This window comes from Hippocampus bargibanti, linkage group LG06, assembly GCF_051943395.1.
Source record: "Hippocampus bargibanti isolate YZ-2025 linkage group LG06, ASM5194339v1, whole genome shotgun sequence".
NCBI lineage: Eukaryota > Metazoa > Chordata > Actinopteri > Syngnathiformes > Syngnathidae > Hippocampus > Hippocampus bargibanti.
Window position 1 is genome coordinate 15,340,109 of NC_142739.1, and position 17,994 is coordinate 15,358,102.

The 17,994-nt window shown below is 44.8% G+C and overlaps 2 protein-coding genes across 2 annotated transcripts in view; both read right to left on the reverse strand.

Annotated features, from left to right (window-relative positions):
• The window catches only part of dcdc2 (doublecortin domain containing 2), a 39,574-nt gene extending 37,064 nt beyond the window's left edge, over positions 1 to 2,510 (reverse strand). Inside the window, exon 1 of the mRNA XM_088999558.1 lies at positions 2,087 to 2,510. Within this exon, the coding sequence (XP_088855684.1) occupies positions 2,087 to 2,373 (287 nt within the window). The 5' untranslated portion in view covers positions 2,374 to 2,510. The remainder of the gene's footprint in view (positions 1 to 2,086) is intronic.
• A 1,620-nt stretch (positions 2,511 to 4,130) lies between these two features.
• slc6a3 (solute carrier family 6 member 3) overlaps positions 4,131 to 17,994 on the reverse strand; it is a 38,633-nt gene continuing 24,769 nt past the window's right edge. Inside the window, exons 14-16 of the mRNA XM_088998446.1 lie at positions 6,338 to 6,505; positions 6,177 to 6,248; positions 4,131 to 6,051 (exon numbers count right to left, since the gene is read on the reverse strand). Coding sequence (XP_088854572.1) covers positions 6,028 to 6,051; positions 6,177 to 6,248; positions 6,338 to 6,505 — 264 coding nt within the window. The 3' untranslated portion in view covers positions 4,131 to 6,027. The remainder of the gene's footprint in view (positions 6,052 to 6,176; positions 6,249 to 6,337; positions 6,506 to 17,994) is intronic.

Below are 17,994 nucleotides of genomic sequence, written 5' to 3' on the forward strand. Positions count from 1 at the left end.
GTGCAATAAAGCTACGTTATAGATTACATTTTCAAATTGGCCAGCACGACTTCAACTACAGGTGAGTGTCAAAACCATTAAATGACACTCATTCATTGAAAAATGGACAACCTTACTCAGTCAGTTGTAATTTAACTCTGTTGGCTACTAAATTAGGTAAACCTGCAAAATCCATGCAATCGGTATTAACGCTCAGAATAAATTATCTTTTTTTGTATACTTGTGCATTGGTATTAATTTAATTGTTTGTATTTTATGAATCTTTGTAAGTAGGCATTCTAATGTGTTGGTCGTGTTATTGAGTGGCTAAATATGCAATTACCACTCATTGTGTGTGGTGTCAAATTATCGCGTTAACTTTTTGTTTCTGTAGGTGGGTTTCCTTTTCCTAATAGCTGTTTTTATGTGTTAGCTTCCTGTGTTTGAGTTGTTGAGTGTGAGGAAACAACTGTCACCCACAACCTGAAGCAGACATTGATTGGCTATCACTATGTTTCGGCTTGTTTAGCATAAACTGATTGGCTACCATTGGAGTTGGGAAAGCTAAGTAAGTAGCGTTGACGACAGATAAAAATGGAAAAGCATGTGAGAGTTATTTGCATAAAAATGGCCAATTTACATGCCAAAAATGCCATGATGGCACTATTAATAAAGGTAGACTGTTGTGCCTAATTTGGAAGGAGTTGGTTTGCCACCGAAGCAGCTCAAATTTAGTCTACCACATAAATGCGAAGTACCGAGTCGCAAGTGCAGCCACAGCTGCAGTCATCACAAAATGTTCACACCGAAAGCATTAACAATTTAGCTAGCCATAGCAAAGCTCTTAGACAAAGTAAACTCGAGAACACCTCGCAGTCGAGGCATGTAGTCAGCATAGCTCCTTAACCGAAGAGCTTTGTCAGCGAACTAAAGTTGTGCTGGTAACCCTGGCCCTTTAACCCTAATGGACAGGGGTGGCTTTTCCTTGATGGACTGAGAGCCTATAGATATGTATTGCAAACAAAACAGTGACATTCCCCTTTGTGGTCGAAAATAAAGGCTGCATGTAGGACTTGGGACTCAAATACAGCAAAAGGTAAATGGTGATGACTGCATCTGTCAAAGTCAGGTGAAGCACAATAAAATACTTTTAGACCCCTTTAAATTTTGTAAAAATTGTCATGAAATATTGCACAAGCAGTGGGTGCAATTGTGCCAATGTGCTTGAACTAATGACTCAAAAAAGGAGGGGAAGAAGCTCAGAGAGATAGAAAGTATTAGCACTTCTGAAACTGACTTTTTTTTAAACCATAGTATACCTTGAATACAACAACTGGCCTTTGCCTACAATTTGGATCACACAGCATTTCATGTAGCTGTTAAGAATGTGAATGCGCGGGCCTTCACGCACATTTTTCATGGACTGTTGTGAAACAATTGTGTACATCAGGGGTGTCAAACTCAATTTGTCACAGGCCACATTGCCATTACGGTTCCCTTTGGAGGGTCGTTATTAATTATGAATTTACATTTTTCATCACATCCATATATTACGTACATACACGGCACACAACAAATTGATGAACTAGTTTTAAAATCAGTCAACTCAAGAATAATGACTGTGGTAGTAGATTATATATGACAATTTGAAGTTTTGGATCAGATTTTACCAACTTGACATTCTTGATCTGCTTTCTAGGGCGACATAAAATTATTTGGCCGGCCAAATCTGGTCCCCGGGCATTGACTTTGACACCCGTGGTATTTAAAAAAATATATATCCGTAGTGAGCTGATGCACTGCATCCTTCACAACCACAAATCTCATTACCAAGGGGTAAAGCTTTCTCGTTTTTAAGCCAATGTGATACAAACATTTATCCTCGTCCAACTTGTCCAAAGCTTTGATTTAGCATGGGTGGAAAAGTTGCAGCGGCATATGTCTTTTACAAGAAATCCGAACAAATGTGAGTATGAAGCAGTGAATAGCAAGTTCCGTCATTTGTAAGGCTAAATGTGATGAAAGATTCTCAGGATTTCACCATTCAGTGGCATATCGTACATTCTGGCATTTTAACATCAACAAATAATAAATGCATGTTACTTACTCAAGCTTTTTAAATCTTTCTCTTCCAGCGGCGACGTACTGCTCCCCACTCTGAAGGTTGTCCAGACAGTCCACTTTGTGTCCTCCACGCGGAGTGTAGACGTTCCTCACCGCTCCAAAAGGCGCCTGGATGCCACCCGTAACTTCCCTCAAAAAAGTCTCAAAGTTGCAGAGCTTCCTCTGGTTAATCACGACTCTACGGGCTTTGAAGTATGCGTCACCGTTGCGAAACATGAAGATATTTTTCACCACCGGTTGGGAGAGAAAGCTCGGCTTTTCCGAGCCCATCCTTGTGCATAAAAATATTTCCTCACAGAATCTATAAATTATTAATATTATACTTCAGAAGAGGAAGTTATAAGTTTCAACCACGTGTTATATAAAGATGTTAAAAATCTTCAATTGCCACAACAATATAAAGGTGTGCCACAAAGCGCGCAGTGTCTTTTCATACAGAAGAATTGAACATGTTGTTGTGGTGCGCAAAGAGCCACACATACCTCGACTTGAGGGCTGCCTCTCAGGCGAGCTCATCTATTGGGATGTATCTATGGAAACGCACATTATATTTCCAGACCGCAATCACGTTAGTTTCCTATTGAACTGAACGCTAACTCCAAAATGTGCAGGGAACAAGAACAAATGAATGCAAATTGTGGACACAAAAACAAAACAAAAATAAAAGAGAAAAACATAAAACAAAAAAATGCACATGATATTTGTTGCGCCCAACGGTGCAGCATTCAAAGTTAATTGGGCGTCAAGAGATCCAGTCTGTGGAAGCCTAATGGTTGCCTTAGTGCCAATGTGGAACGAAAACATGTTTGTTCTATTTGCTATTTTGGTTTAGTGCAGGAGCATGTAGGGAAATGTATGTACACCTTGTCCTTTACACTTGATTGTCAAGTGGCACGTTTCTATGTTGTATTAATTATTAACCATGGGTGATTTGTAACAAACTTATTTTTCCAATAACCTTTTGTAATTCACATTCTCCAGTGGCCGTATGAAAATAAGACTCTTGTGATCGTTTCATTAATTTGTCATAAAAAAATAAATACAGAGATATATGTACTGTGTGCTCGTCAATGTGTGTTTGTGTGTGTGTCTGCACGCAATTAAAGTATGATGACTTTAATGTTCTGCTGAGGTCAACCTCAAAAGACCTCAACACTGAGATGAAGGTTGGTGTTTAGTGGCAGATTCAGCTTTTGTCAAATATAACATGCAATTCTATTTTAATGCCACTTGAAGGGGCTAGAGAACAGTAAATAATAGGAAACGTCTCAGTGCATTCGTTATCGAAGCCTCACTAGGAATAACTGCAACAGCGATATCAAACAAACGATAATACGCAAACCGTTTATGATACAAAAAAAAACGCAGGTTACAAAATGGATAGAATACTCATATTACTGCTGCTGCTACTACTACGACACTACTAATACAATCATTATTATATTTGTAAAACGATTGCCTACCAATTCTGGGGGAAACCCGCCTACTGGATAGGTGAATGGATGGATGAATGGATGGATGGATGGTTCGATGGATGGATAATGTCACAATGACATTATCAGACATACTTATAAAGGTCAACAGGAAGCATTATGATGTCCACAAATGTCTGACAACTTTTGTACTGGATGTTTGACACCCCTGCTTTAATGTGTTGACTGAATGCAGCACAATGTTTAATCACAAGTCATTGTAGGAATACTTAAAGCAGGACTTCTTCATGCTTTAGGTCACACAAAAGCATATTTGTACTAACCACGTAATTGTCACTGATATCCTGAAGGCTAATATGCACCAACTTCACGGTAACAAACGTCTGTGTAAGCTCTCAGTCGTACAGGAATGGTCCATCGATGAAAAGGTTTCTTCAGCCGTCATCTGTACTTGTGTCGGACGTTTCGCTTCTTATCCAAGATGCTTCTTCAGCGAAATAAAGTCTTACTGGTAGTATAGGCCCTATATATATATATATATATATATATATATATATGTGTGTGTGTGTGTGTGTGTGTGTGTGTGTGTGTGTGTGTGTGTGTGTGTGTGTGTGTGTGTGTGTGTGTGTGTGTGTGTGTGTGTGTGTGTGCCTGCGTGTGTGTGTGTGTGTGTGTGTGTGTGTGTGGGTGTGTGTGTGTGTGTGTGTGTGTGTGTGTGTGTGTGTGTGTGTGTGTGTGTGTGTGTGTGTGTATATGTATATATCCCTAATGTCCAGACATGGTGTTGCCGGACACTGCTATGATAGGTCTCTGCTCTCAGGTTGGGGGAGCAGAGGACTAATCCCTGCAGCTCCACTGATAGCTTCTATTGTCCTGACCGACGACTGGCCTGATTGCCCAATTGGCCCTGGTATCACCTCATCAGCATGACTAATCCTATGTTGCCTAAATAGCCTAAACAGGAAGCGAAACGTCTGACACCTTCAAAGAAGTACAGATGACGGCTGAAGAAACCTTTTCATCGATTAACGGTAACAAAGTAAATACTTTATACTTACATAAATACATACATACTTACAGACTCAACATTGATTATACTGTAGGCCATATACAATAAATTCACTTGACATTTATCATAAAACACAAAACAATACAATCTCAATAAGACATGGACATGATAGTGTTTCTACTATATCTTTAAGAAATAATTACCCTCATATTTTACACATCACACCGTCCATTTGATGATTAACAACGAGCAGCCTTGAAACAGTCTTAAGATTCATATTTGATGACTAAAATTAAAGCTTTGTGCTTCTTTAGATTGAAACAAATACTGTCAAATTACAGACTAAGTATATAAATATTAACAATTGACGAAGAGAATATCGTAGTTTTCCCGAGTCTTTGGTTGATTATATCAACAGTCTGGTGGATCAAAGTGTCATATTGACTCAGTGAAGACCTGTATACAGCATATCATGCTACATGAATGGATATATAAATATACTGCATATTTTTTTAATGTGGACATTTAAGTCGAGTTATGAATCTTGATGCGACCAAAGCCCAAATGTGCCAATTTCAATCATTTTTTCCCCAGGATACTAATTCAGTTTATATTTCATCTTTATTGTCATTCATTAGAGTTAAAACACCTATTTGTTATTCACTGTACCCTGATCAATGTTTCATGATTTCAAACAGCTAGTTTTTTTTTAAATACAAAAAAAGTTCTTTAGTTTAGCAGAGTGTTGAAATATAGTTCGCATTGTTTTACGTGAATAATTTTGTCTCCCTCCCGTGAGGTCGTTTAATGTAAACATTTCGGTGAGGTATTTGAAAGTAACAGGAGTTGCATTTGTTTTAACAGTCATAAAAAGAGACAGTAATTCAATTTGACAAATATAATGGAGGCTTGGTGTAAACATTTCTGAATGTTTTAATCCATGTTAAATTGTGAATGTATGAGATTTACTATATCATCATTCTTACTTTAATCGTTTGAGAAAAAAAATCATTCTCATCAACAATTCAAATGCCATTACTTTTACTTTTTTTGTGTTCCCTATTCCATCCTTGTTCAAAAAATGTGATATTCTATGTTGCAATGTTCCTGCAAATATTTAAAATCCCACTGTGAGCATGGCACCGTTTATCTCTATCTCACCTCACATTGTATATAAGATGAACAAAGTTTAATGTATTGCATGAAAACATAGGACTACTGTATTCAGAGAAGATGGAGGTTGAACATCACAGTACCAGTTTCCAGTTTACTGATGTGAAACCAAAATGAGTTTACACACAGCTTTACACACGCACAGTTGAAATCAAAATCACACTTACAATTTCATACATTTTTTTTTTCCTGGCACTCCGAACGTTTTCCTGCTAATGAACCTTCCTTCTCACCTCGTCATCGCATTTCGGAACGTTGCAGTGCATGCATTCATCCACCATTTCTTCATATAGATTTTCCCTTTGACATTCAGACAACCAGCCAGTGCTGAAGCTATGTGGGAACGAGGGAGAGGCATCAGTGAATTAAACAAACCAGTTATAGTCAACAGACCAATTACTCAAATGTAATGCTCACATATGAGAAGAATAATATAAAATGAACAAATCAGTGCTTACTGTGAACTGACGAACTTCCCCATTTTCTATCAAATGATGTTCTGTCTCTGGGGTGATGGCATAAACCAGTCTCTGTTCATGTATTATGGAGAAAATAAAACAAAGAGTATTCCACAATAACTACTCACACTTGACAAAGATGCAAATCGGCTTGGACTTACATCACCAAACTTTCCAGGTAGACTGCAAAGTTTGTAGATGGCGTAAAGGGGCACCATGGTCATCGATGAAATGGCCAGGCACCATCCCAGCCCGTTAGCCCAGGGAGGAAACATGTAGGTGCCATAGTTGGGGGGGTTGAAGGTTGCAAAGCTCACTACCACCATAAACTAGGAGAATTTGCCGGAGAGAGAGAAAGCAGTTTCCAGTAATCAATTAATCAGATGAAATCTCATGCCCAAAAACATGCATATTATGTTACTTTAATATGTTAAATCAGGAGTGTTCATTCACATTCATGATTATCAAGGAAATACTGGTGTGGTCAATTTTCAAAAGATCGGTGACATCTCCTGTTGGGGTAATTCACTATGCGAACATTTAAAAAAATATTTTGCATCGTTTGTTTACGTTTTGGACTTCCTGACACGTTATATCTGTCATGATCTGGTTGACGACCAACGGGGGGCGCTGTCGCCCCCGCCTACACCTCACAGGTGCTGGTCGTCCCGATCAGATTGGCGACCAGCGGGTAGCGACGTCAGCCCTGCCTGCAGCCTCGCAGGTGTTGGTCGTTTAATCATTGACATTTAAAAGAACACCCGGCACGACCATCCGGTGCCGATTCATTGTTTGTTTGCTGCTTGTTTGCTGCATGCATCGTGTACGTGTTTGTTTAACCTTGGCGGACTTTGACACTTGGTTTTCTTTTGCTACTTTGTATTTTTTCCATTCAGATCATTTTGATGTTTTACATTTTGTTCCTGCTGACTTTATTTTAATACAATTTGTCAAACAACCTCCTGCTCCCTCCTGCCTGCTTTTTGGGATCCGAACCCGCCATCACCACCTCGCAAAACCGTGACAGAATGAATCGGCCAACTATCGGATCCCGCAGGTACATCGGACCCGTCTCATTTCCACCCTGTGCCTGGCAATGCTACGTCCACGTTAGCGCAAGCCTCGTCGAGTTTGAATTGCGTCACTCGACGAGCCGCAACGTCTACGTAAACGTCCGGCCGAGACCTCCTTCCAGGTGGCCGTCCAGGGTGACACTGGGTGACTGGCATTGCACGCCCACATCCAGCCACGCTGTCGTCGTGCATGACGAATTGAGTCTCATCCACGACGAGCCGTGCAACGTCCGCGTCAACGTCAGTCCGAGACCCCACTCACCGCTGGATCCCGGAGCGGCTCTGGACTGGTCTCGTTCCCCCGGAGCCGGGCAGTTCACGCCCACGTCGGCGTCCGGCCGAGACCTGGTCCCATACGGCCGTACGGGGTGCCATTCTGCGCCTGGCAGTTCGACGTCCACGCAGAGCCATGCGCCGTCGCGTGAACGTGCGAGAGGGATCGCACTCACGCCCACGACGATCCGTGCCGCGTCTTCGTCCACCCCAGGCCGAGTCCCGTTCCCATCAGGCCGCCGCCCGTCGTGTGCTGGAGAGGCAGCGGTTGCCTTCTGCACCGACCGTTCCCTGGCGAGTGGACCTTTTTGGGAGACTGTTGGGACTTCTGGAAGCAGCCCCTTGAAGGGGGGGTACTGTCATGATCTGGTTGACGACCAACGGGGGGCGCTGTCGCCCCCGCCTACACCTCACAGGTGCTGGTCGTCCCGATCAGATTGGCGACCAGCGGGTAGCGACGTCAGCCCTGCCTGCAGCCTCGCAGGTGTTGGTCGTTTAATCATTGACATTTAAAAGAACACCCGGCACGACCATCTGGTGCCGATTCATTGTTTGTTTGCTGCTTGTTTGCTGCATGCATCGTGTACGTGTTTGTTTAACCTTGGCGGACTTTTACACTTGGTTTTCTTTTGCTACTTTGTATTTTTTCCATTCAGATCATTTTGATGTTTTACATTTTGTTCCTGCTGACTTTATTTTAATACAATTTGTCAAACAACCTCCTGCTCCCTCCTGCCTGCTTTTTGGGATCCGAACCCGCCATCACCACTTCGCAAAACCGTGACAGAATGAATCGGCCAACTATCGGATCCCGCAGGTACATCGGACCCGTCTCATTTCCACCCCGTGCCTGACCATGCTACGTCCACGTTAGCGCAAGCCTCGTCGCGTTTGAATTGTGTCACTCGACGAGCCGCAACGTCCACGTAAACGTCCGGCCGAGACCTCCTTCCAGGTGGCCGTCCAGGGTGACACTGGGTGACTGGCATTGCACGCCCACGTCCAGCCACGCTGTCGTCGTGCATGACGAATTGAGTCTCATCCACGACGAGCCGTGCAACGTCCGCGTCAAAGTCAGTCCGAGACCCCACTCACCGCTGGATGCAGGAGCGGCTCTGGACCCGTCTCGTTCCCCCGGAGCCGGGCAGTTCACGCCCACGTCGGCGTCCGGCCGAGACCTGGTCCCATACGGCCGTACGGGGTGCCATTCTGCGCCTGGCAGTCGATGTCCACGCAGAGCCATGCGCCGTCGCGTGAACGCGCGAGAGGGATCGCACTCACGCCCACGACGATCCGTGCCGCGTCTTCGTCCACCCCAGGCCGAGTCCCGTTCCCATCAGGCCGCCGCCCGTCGTATGCTGGAGAGGCAGCGGTTTCCCTCTCCACCGACCGTTCCCTGGCGAGTGGACCTTTTGGGAGACTGTTGGGACTTCTGGAAGCAGCCCCTTGAAGGGGGGGTACTGTCATGATCTGGTTGGCGACCAACGGGGGGCGCTGTCGGCCCCGCCTGCACCTGCACAGGTGCTGGTCGTCCCGATCAGATTGGCGACCAGCGGGTAGCGACGTCAGCCATGCCGGCAGCCTCGCAGGTGCTGGTCGTTATAATCAATAACACTTAAAAGGACACCTGGCACGATCATCCGGTGCCGATTCATTGTTTGTTTGCTGCTTGGTTGCAGCATGCATCGTGTACGTGTTTGTTTAACCTTGGCGAGCTTTTACTTTTGGTCTTCTTTTGCTACTTTGTATTTTTTCCATTCAGATCATTTTGATGTTTTACATTTTGTTACTGCTGACCTTTATTTTAATACAATTTGTCAAACAACCTCCTGCTCCCTCCTGCCTGCTTTTTGGGATCCGAACCCGCCATCACCACCTCGCAAAACGTGACAATATCCTGCCTTCCTTTACATGATGATACATCCTATTACGTCACCCGTCTTATAAATTCTCTTCCAGCGGTCTTTCGCCTCTCTTCCTCCTTCCTCTTTTTTCCTTTCTGCCCTCCTCGGTCGACACCCCGCAATGCCCCTGCTGTCTACAAGATTAAACTAACTTATTCTGTCCAACACTTGGCTTCCTGCTGATTTAACCATCCTCTGCCATCAACACCCGGAGAAGCCATGAACCAGGGACGAACGATCACGATCAACCCATTGTCTCCTGTCCATAGGTGTGAATGAAACAGAATCAGAATCAGAAAGCCTTTAATAGTCCCACAATTGGGAAATTTGCAATCTACAGCAGCAAAATTGAAAGGAGTGTGGGGGGGGGGTCAAAAGATAAAACAAAGTATTCTTTGCACTAAAGACAATGTCAGGAGACTGAAATGTACAACTGCAGGAAAAAAAACCTTTCATAAAAAGAACTGCGCATAGTGCAAAGGATAACAATACAGTATAAAAAGCATATTTGATAAACATAATGTAACAGTATTAATAATAAGAATAATAATACATTTGACTCGACATAAGGTGACTGTGCTATTTACGATGTGTGAGTACAGGTTTTTTTTGGTTTTTTTTGAGTGTGAATGTTTGTCTACATGCGCACTGCATCTGGCAGGCACCCAGTCTTGAGTGTACCATGCCACTTTCACAGAGTAAGCATGGAATTGGCTCCAGGTCACTTGTCATCAAGATGAGGACATGATCTCGAGACTAGTGCCTGTGTCTAGAGCAGGTGTCGGGAACCTATGGCTCGCGAGCCATATATGGCTCTTTTGATGATTGCATCTGGCTCGCAGATAAAACTAAATACAAATTCTCGCTTTTTTACAGTTCATTTCCTGTGTGCGCGGCAGTTGGCGGAAAGTGCAATTTTGATTGGATGATATTGACCTATGGTCGTTGATGTCGAAACAGGTAAACGCCCCCTAAATAAATAAGCCTGACTAGTTAAAAAAACAATGTTGAACAGATGGAAGCCTTTGTGGAGATTTTTAATTTGCAATGAAACAATACCATGAATGAAACAGTTGAATATCAGTGGCACTTTGACAAGCCCTATGCTAACGTTAGCATCAATATAATTCTGTGAGAGACAGCAGAAAGCAAGCGTTCAAGCTAATGAGCAGTGTTAAGGCTCGCTAGCAGTCGCTTCGCCTATGGACCCTGCAAGTTTACTTTCATTTTGATCGTTTGGCTGGATTTTTTTACCAATCATGATCCAAGATGGCGCCGCGGATGGCAGCCTCGGTCACACGCTCCCTAGTATTGTTCCTGGTTTTGTCATTTTCATTTGTTTTTTTGCGATCCTACGCGACTCAGTTACACGAGGGAAGAGTTACTGAGCATTGGGGAATCCACTCTTGGACTATTTTCACCGACACACCAAAATCTACAGGGTTTTTCGGGGCTGCTCGCGAGCGGCGTAGCAGCTCTGTACGGAGCTTTGAGACGCCGGCGAAGGAGGGGGAAGCGAGCCGGCGTGCTCGTCAAGCTACGGCAGCGTGGATTTCGAACGCCGCTCCCATCGATCCACCTCGCTAATCTACGCTCACTACCAAACAAGATGGACGAACTTCTGCTTCTCACAAAGACCAATAAAACGTTTGCCCGCTCTGCTGCGCTGTGCTTCACTGAGACTTGGCTCAGTGACCGCCACCCGGATTCCGCACTACACCTACCCGGATTCCGTCTCCTTCGGGCCGATCGTGACACGGAGCAATCGGGGAAATCCAAAGGCGGTGGACTATGCTTCTACATCAACGAAGAATGGTGCACCGATGTCACGATGCTCGACGCACACTGCAGCCCTGGTTTGGAATCGCTGTCTCTCAACTGCAAGCCATTCTACTCGCCACGTGAGTTCGCTCCCTTTATTCTCGTTGCCGTGTACATCGCGCCACAAGCTAATGCTAACGCGTGTATACAAACGCTAGCGGACCATGTAAACCATCTCGAGCTAAAATATCCAGAATCACCCCTGATCATGTTGGGCGATTTTAATCAAACGCGCTTAAACCGTGAACTCCCCAAATATAAGCAGCATATTGACTGTTTCACCAGAGGAGAAAAACATTCTAGATCAAACATGGGCAAACTACGGCCCGCGGGCCACATACGGCCCGTTAGGCTTTTCAATCCAGGCCGCCGAACTTGCCCAAATTATAGTACAAACAGTGTCTAAAACTCATGACAAAAAGCTAGCGAACAACAGGGCAGATAACTGAAAAGTTGCCTGCCCCATTTTTCCCAACTTGAAGCAAAATGAGACCAATCCCATTAAGAAACATTGTCACAAAGTATAAAGTTTTTTTTAAATCAAGAATGCAACAACTACAAATGCTACCTTGCTTAATTTACGGCAAATGCGCACGGCTGTAAATTTTGCTTCAGTAGTCGATTGTCAAGGTGGTGCACAATGCAACGTTTGCATTGATTCCTACGAGCCACTAAGCCCCTTTCATAAGTCTCACTTACACTTTACAGTCACGGTTTAATGTAAATTTACGTTTTGTAGCGTCACATATGTTGTTAGCTTCTTTTGAATCTTCCTTCTAGTTTGAGGTTCTGTGCATCTATTTTGGAAAATGACATGCAATTGCACGACTTTGTAACGCTTGCGAAAGTCCGGAAGAAAGAAGCAGGCTTCTGATTGGCTGCCGAGCCGAGTATGCAAATTTCAACTGCAGGTAGTCTATGTTTGTGTGCTCGGCGACGGTACACATGTATTGTTAGCGCGTGAAGGCGAGAACGTCAGTGAGGAGTTTGTTGAGCGCGCGGTCAGGACAAACCATCTATGATTTGGCGGAATTTAACACAAGTAGGTATTATTGAGCTTGAATATTTCGTTGTGTAATAATATGTTTTGAATGTTGAAAGTGATTCCATTTTTCAATAAATGTTGATTTCTTTAACTTTGCCCCTTCGATGGACACTTAAAAACAGACGCAATCTTGATAAATCACAGTGCATATGTTATTTTAATCTATTTCCATTTCCTCCTCCAAGTATCTGCGAAATAGTCTGTAAATGCCATATCTTGCATATTCCTTGAGACAAATTTATTAACTGATCAGGGATATTTTTCACATTTGAAAGACAGTTAATAAATTGGGTTGTAGTGTTCTTACTGTGCTATGAGGTTTGTACATACTACATTTAAAGGACAACCGGCACCATTTTTTGTTTTTGTTTCCCACTGACATCAGAAAAACGTTTTATAGCATCTAAAATACCCAAATCAGGCAGGCTGATATTTTTAGTTAAATGACAAACACCAATAAAAATGAACAAAATGAATCCGGAAATGGTCAGTTTCAGAAGGTCCCACCCCTCTGTTCGTGACGTCACGCCAAGACGTCTTGCCTTGCTCGAGAATCAAAACAATGGCTTCAGATTCGGAGAAGATGTTTTCTTGTTCTTGTTCTTCTGAAGAGGAAAGCATAAATGTTTGCAATTGATTCTAGGAGTCCTCTCATATCAATTCGAGCCGTCAATGACAGCAATGTAGCACCCAGAAAAAGCAGAAGATGGCGCCCAAGCGCCGTTGGAAATGGGCTGATTTGTCAGCTGGGAATTTGTGTCAGCGAATATCAAATACAGTAAAGTATCGTTATATCGATATTCAAGGGAGTCCGAAAAAATATCGATATAACCGGGACTATCGATATATCCGACCCTGTTTGCATGTAATTTTCTCCGTGCGTGCATAGAAATAGTATCGATATAACCGGGACTATCGATATATCCGATATCGATATAACGAGACTTTACTGTAGTTGTCTTGGTGCAACACACAACGATTCACCATGGCGTTATTTATGTGTTTTCCTTCTAATTTCGCCATCAACACGGATCAACACGGATTAACACGAAGTTTTCAGACCAAACAAAGTACCCAAAATGCATTGTATGTCGCTTTCTCGGTCAGGGGCGGTCCAAATGTGACGTCACATGGGGATCGTCATCAACTCGAAAACAAGACTTCATATATTCAGCGCAAGTCTTAAAACGTAAACTATAGCTATATGCTGTGGAATCTTTGTAAAATACGCTCAGTCGAAGTCATTTGAAGTGATTTTATAAATTATGGACATAACTTGTTCGGAGTATTTCCGGCCCAAACACTCCCTCCAAATGCTCCTGGCCCGGCCCCTCTGTCAAATTTTAGAACCCAATGCGGCCCGCGAGTCAAAAAGTTTGCCCACCCCTGTTCTAGATCATTGTTACACAGCACTCAAAGGCGCATACCGGTCTGTTGCGCATGCAGCATTGGGTCTTTCTGACCACTATTTAATCCACTTAATTCCCACATACAAACAGAAACTCAAATGTGTAAAACCGGTAGTCAAGACAGTTAAAACATGGACAGATGAAGCAAAGTTATCGCTACAAGAATGCTTAGACTGCACTGATTGGAGCGTCTTTGAAACTTCCACGGGCACATTGGATGAATACACAGACACTGTAACATCATACATCAGTTTCTGTGAGGACATGTGTGTACCAACAAAGTCCTTCCGCTCATTCAACAACAACAAGCCATGGTTCACTCCCAAACTCAGGCAACTTAGGAAAGAGAAAGAATCCGCATTTAAAAGCGGCGATCGAGCAGTTTACAAACTCGCCCGAAACAGGCTGACGAAGGAAATTAACATCGCAAAGAAAAGTTATGCGGAGAGGCTTAACAAACAGTTCTCTGCTAACGACTCTGCATCGGTGTGGAATGGCCTGAAAGCAATAACAAATTATCGTTTACCTTCCCCCCAAGCAGTGTACAACAATGGTATGGCTGATGAGTTAAATAAATACTTTTGCCGATTTGAAAAGGACACCACCATTTCCCCGGTCTGCCCACCATTACCAGAAACTACCGTATCTCCACCCTCTGCCCTACAGATCCACGAACTGGACGTTAGACGGCTCTTCAAGCAGCAGAAGATCAAGAAAGCTGCAGGACCTGACAGAGTGTCCCCCTCCTGCCTGAGAGTCTGCGCTGACCAGCTGGCTCCAGTCTTCACACAAATCTTTAACAGATCCCTGGAGCAGTGTGAAGTCCTATCCTGCTTCAAACAGTCTACTATCGTCCTAGTTCCAAAGAATCCAACACCCTCGGGATTGAACGACTATAGACCTGTCGCTCTGACGTCTGTGGTCATGAAGTCCTTTGAACGCCTCGTGCTGAACCACCTAAAGAACATCACTGGACCTCTGCTAGATCCTCTTCAGTTTGCCTACCGGGCAAACAGGTCTGTGGAGGATGCAGTCAACATCGGACTGCACCACATCCTCGACCACCTTGACAACACAGGAACCTATGCAAGGATCCTGTTTGTGGACTACAGCTCTGCGTTCAATACCATCATCCCAGAACTCCTCATCCCCAAACTTCTCCAGCTTGGTGTGTCCCCCACGATCTGCCAGTGGACCCTCAGCTTCCTGACAGGACGGACACAACAGGTCAGACTGGGAAATATATCATCCACAACACGAACCACGAGCACTGGAGCCCCGCAGGGATGCGTCCTCTCTCCATTGCTCTTCTCTCTCTACACAAACGACTGCACCTCAACGCACGCAGCTGTCAAATTCATAAAGTTCGCAGACGACACCACGGTCATCGGTCTCATCAAAGACGGCGACGAGTCTGCGTACCGACAACAAGTGGAGCAGCTGGAGCTCTGGTGCAGCCGTCACAACCTGGAGCTGAACACGCTCAAGACAGTTGAGATGATCGTGGACTTCAGGAAACATCCATCACCACAGCTACCCCTCACACTATCCAACTGCCTTGTGTCAACCGTTGAGACCTTCAAGTTTCTGGGAATCACAGTCTCCCAGGACATGAAGTGGGAGGTCAACACCAACTCTATTCTGAAAAAGGCCCAACAGAGAATGTACTTCCTGAGGCTGCTAAAGAAGCATGGCCTGCCACAGGAGGTGCTGCAACATTTCTACACGGCTGTCATCGAATCCATCCTGTGTTCTTCCATCACCGTTTGGTTCGGGGCCGCCACAAAAATGGACAAAATCCGACTTCAACGGACAGTTAGGATGGCGGAAAAAAATCATTGGCACCGCCCTACCCACTCTCGAGCACTTGCACACTGCAAGAATCCGAACAAGGGCGCGGAAAATCCTACTGGACCCTCCGCACCCTGCCCACCACCTTTTCCAGCTACTCCCCTCAGGCAGACGCTACCGATCCATGCACACCAAATCCAGCAGACATTTAAACAGCTTCTTCCCCCAAGCCATTAACTCTTTGAACTCTTCAACAGTAGCCAAAATGGAACTGTATAGTGCCACTTAGCAGTTTTTTTGACGACGATACTAGTGCAGCGTGTTCTACCGGAAACAAATTCCTCGTGTGTTCTACATACTTGGCAATAAAGATGATTCTGATTCTGATTCTGATTCTGATCATGAGGAACGAAAAACTATGAATATTAATGGTGAGTATTGTCACAAAGTTATTTTAAATAATATATTCTGACATTTTGTTGAAATCACATGCGTGCGCATTTGGTGTGTGTGTGTGTGTGTGTGTGTGTGTGTGTGTGTGTGTGTGTGTGTGTGTGTGTGTGTGGCTCTGTCACGATCTGGTTGGCGACCAACGGGTGGCGCTGTCGGCCCCGCCAGCACCTGCACAGGTGCTGGTCGTCCCGATCAGTGGCGGACTGCCACGTTCGGATTGGCGACCAACGGGTAGCGACGTCAGCCCTGTCTGCAGCCTCGCAGGTGCTGGTCGTTTTAATCAGTGACACTTAAAAGGACTCACGGCACGACCATCCGGTGTCGGTTCATTTTTTGTTGCATGCTTTGTCTGCAATTGCATGCATTGTATGCTGTGCATGTGTTTGTTTAACCCTGGCGGACTTTTACACTTGATTTTCTTTTGATACTTTGTATTTTTTCCGTTTAGATGATTTTGATGTTTTACATTTTGTTCCTGCTGACCTTTATTTTAATACAATTTGTCAAACAACCTCCTACTCACTCCTGCCTGCTTTTTGGGATCCACACCCGCCATCACCACCTAGCAAAACGTGACAGAATGAACCGACCAACCATCGGATCCCGCAGGTACAACGGACCCGTCTAATTTCCACCCTGTGCCTGGCAATGCTACGTCCACGTTAGCCCACGCCTCGTCGAGTTTGAATTGCGTCACTAGATGAGCCGTAACGTCCACGTCAACGTCCGGCCGAGACCTCCATCCAGGTGGCTGTCCAGGGTGACACTGGGTGTCTGGCAGTGCACGCCCACGTCCAGCCACGCTGTCGTCGTGCATGACGAATTGAGTCGCATCCACGACGAGCCGTGCAACGTCCGCGGCAACGTCAGGCACAAGACCCCACTCACCGCTGGATCCCGGAGCGGCTCTGGACTGGTCTCGTTTCCCCGGCGCCGGGCAGTTCACGCCCACGTCGGCGTCCGGCCGAGACCTGGTCCCATACAGCCGTCCGGGGTGCCACTCTGCGCCTGGCAGTTCGACGTCTGCGTTGAGCCATGCGTCGTCGCGTGAACGTGCGAGAGGGATCGCACTCACGCCCATGACGATCCGTGCTGCGTTTTCGTCCCCCCCAGGCCGAGTCCCGTTCCCATCAGGCCGCTGCCGGTCGTATGCTGGAGAGGCAGCCGTTGCCGTCTCCATCATTGTTCCCTGGCGAGTGGACCTTTTGGGAGACTGTTGGGACTTCTGGAAGCAGCCCCTTGAAGGGGGGGTACTGTCATGATCTGGTTGGCGACCAACGGGTGGCGCTGTCGGCCCCGCCTGCACCTGCACAGGTGCTGGTCGTCCCGATCAGTGGCGGACTGCCACGTTCGGATTGGCGACCAACGGGTAGCGACTTCAGCCCTGTCTGGAGCCTCGCAGGTGCTGGTCGTTTTAATCAGTGACACTTAAAAGGACTCACGGCACGACCATCCGGTGTCGGTTCATTGTTTATTGCATGCTTTGTCTGCAATTGCATGCATTGTATGCTGTGCATGTGTTTGTTTAACCTTGCCGGACTTTTACACTTGATTTTCTTTTGATACTTTATATTTTTTCCGTTCAGATGATTTTGATGTTTTACATTTTGTTCCTGCTGACCTTTATTTTAATACAATTTGTCAAACAACCTCCTACTCACTCCTGCCTGCTTTTTGGGATCCGCACCCACCATCACCACCTAGCAAAACGTGACAGGCTCTCACTGAAAAACATTTCTAAATACAGTAAAGTCTCGTTATATCGATATCTGATATATCGATAGTCCCGGTTATATCGATACTATTTCTATGCACGCACGGAGAAAATTACATGCAAACAGGGTCGGATATATCGATAGTCCCGGTTATATCGATATTTTTTCGGACTCCCTTGAATATCGATATAACGAGACTTTACTGTATTTTACTTTTATGGCTCTATTAGTCAAAAAGGTTCCAGACCCCTGGTCTAGAGTCTACACAAAGAATGCATGTTTATTTTGATAGTACACGTATATAGTTTTATTTGTTAATTATGTATTTTTTATA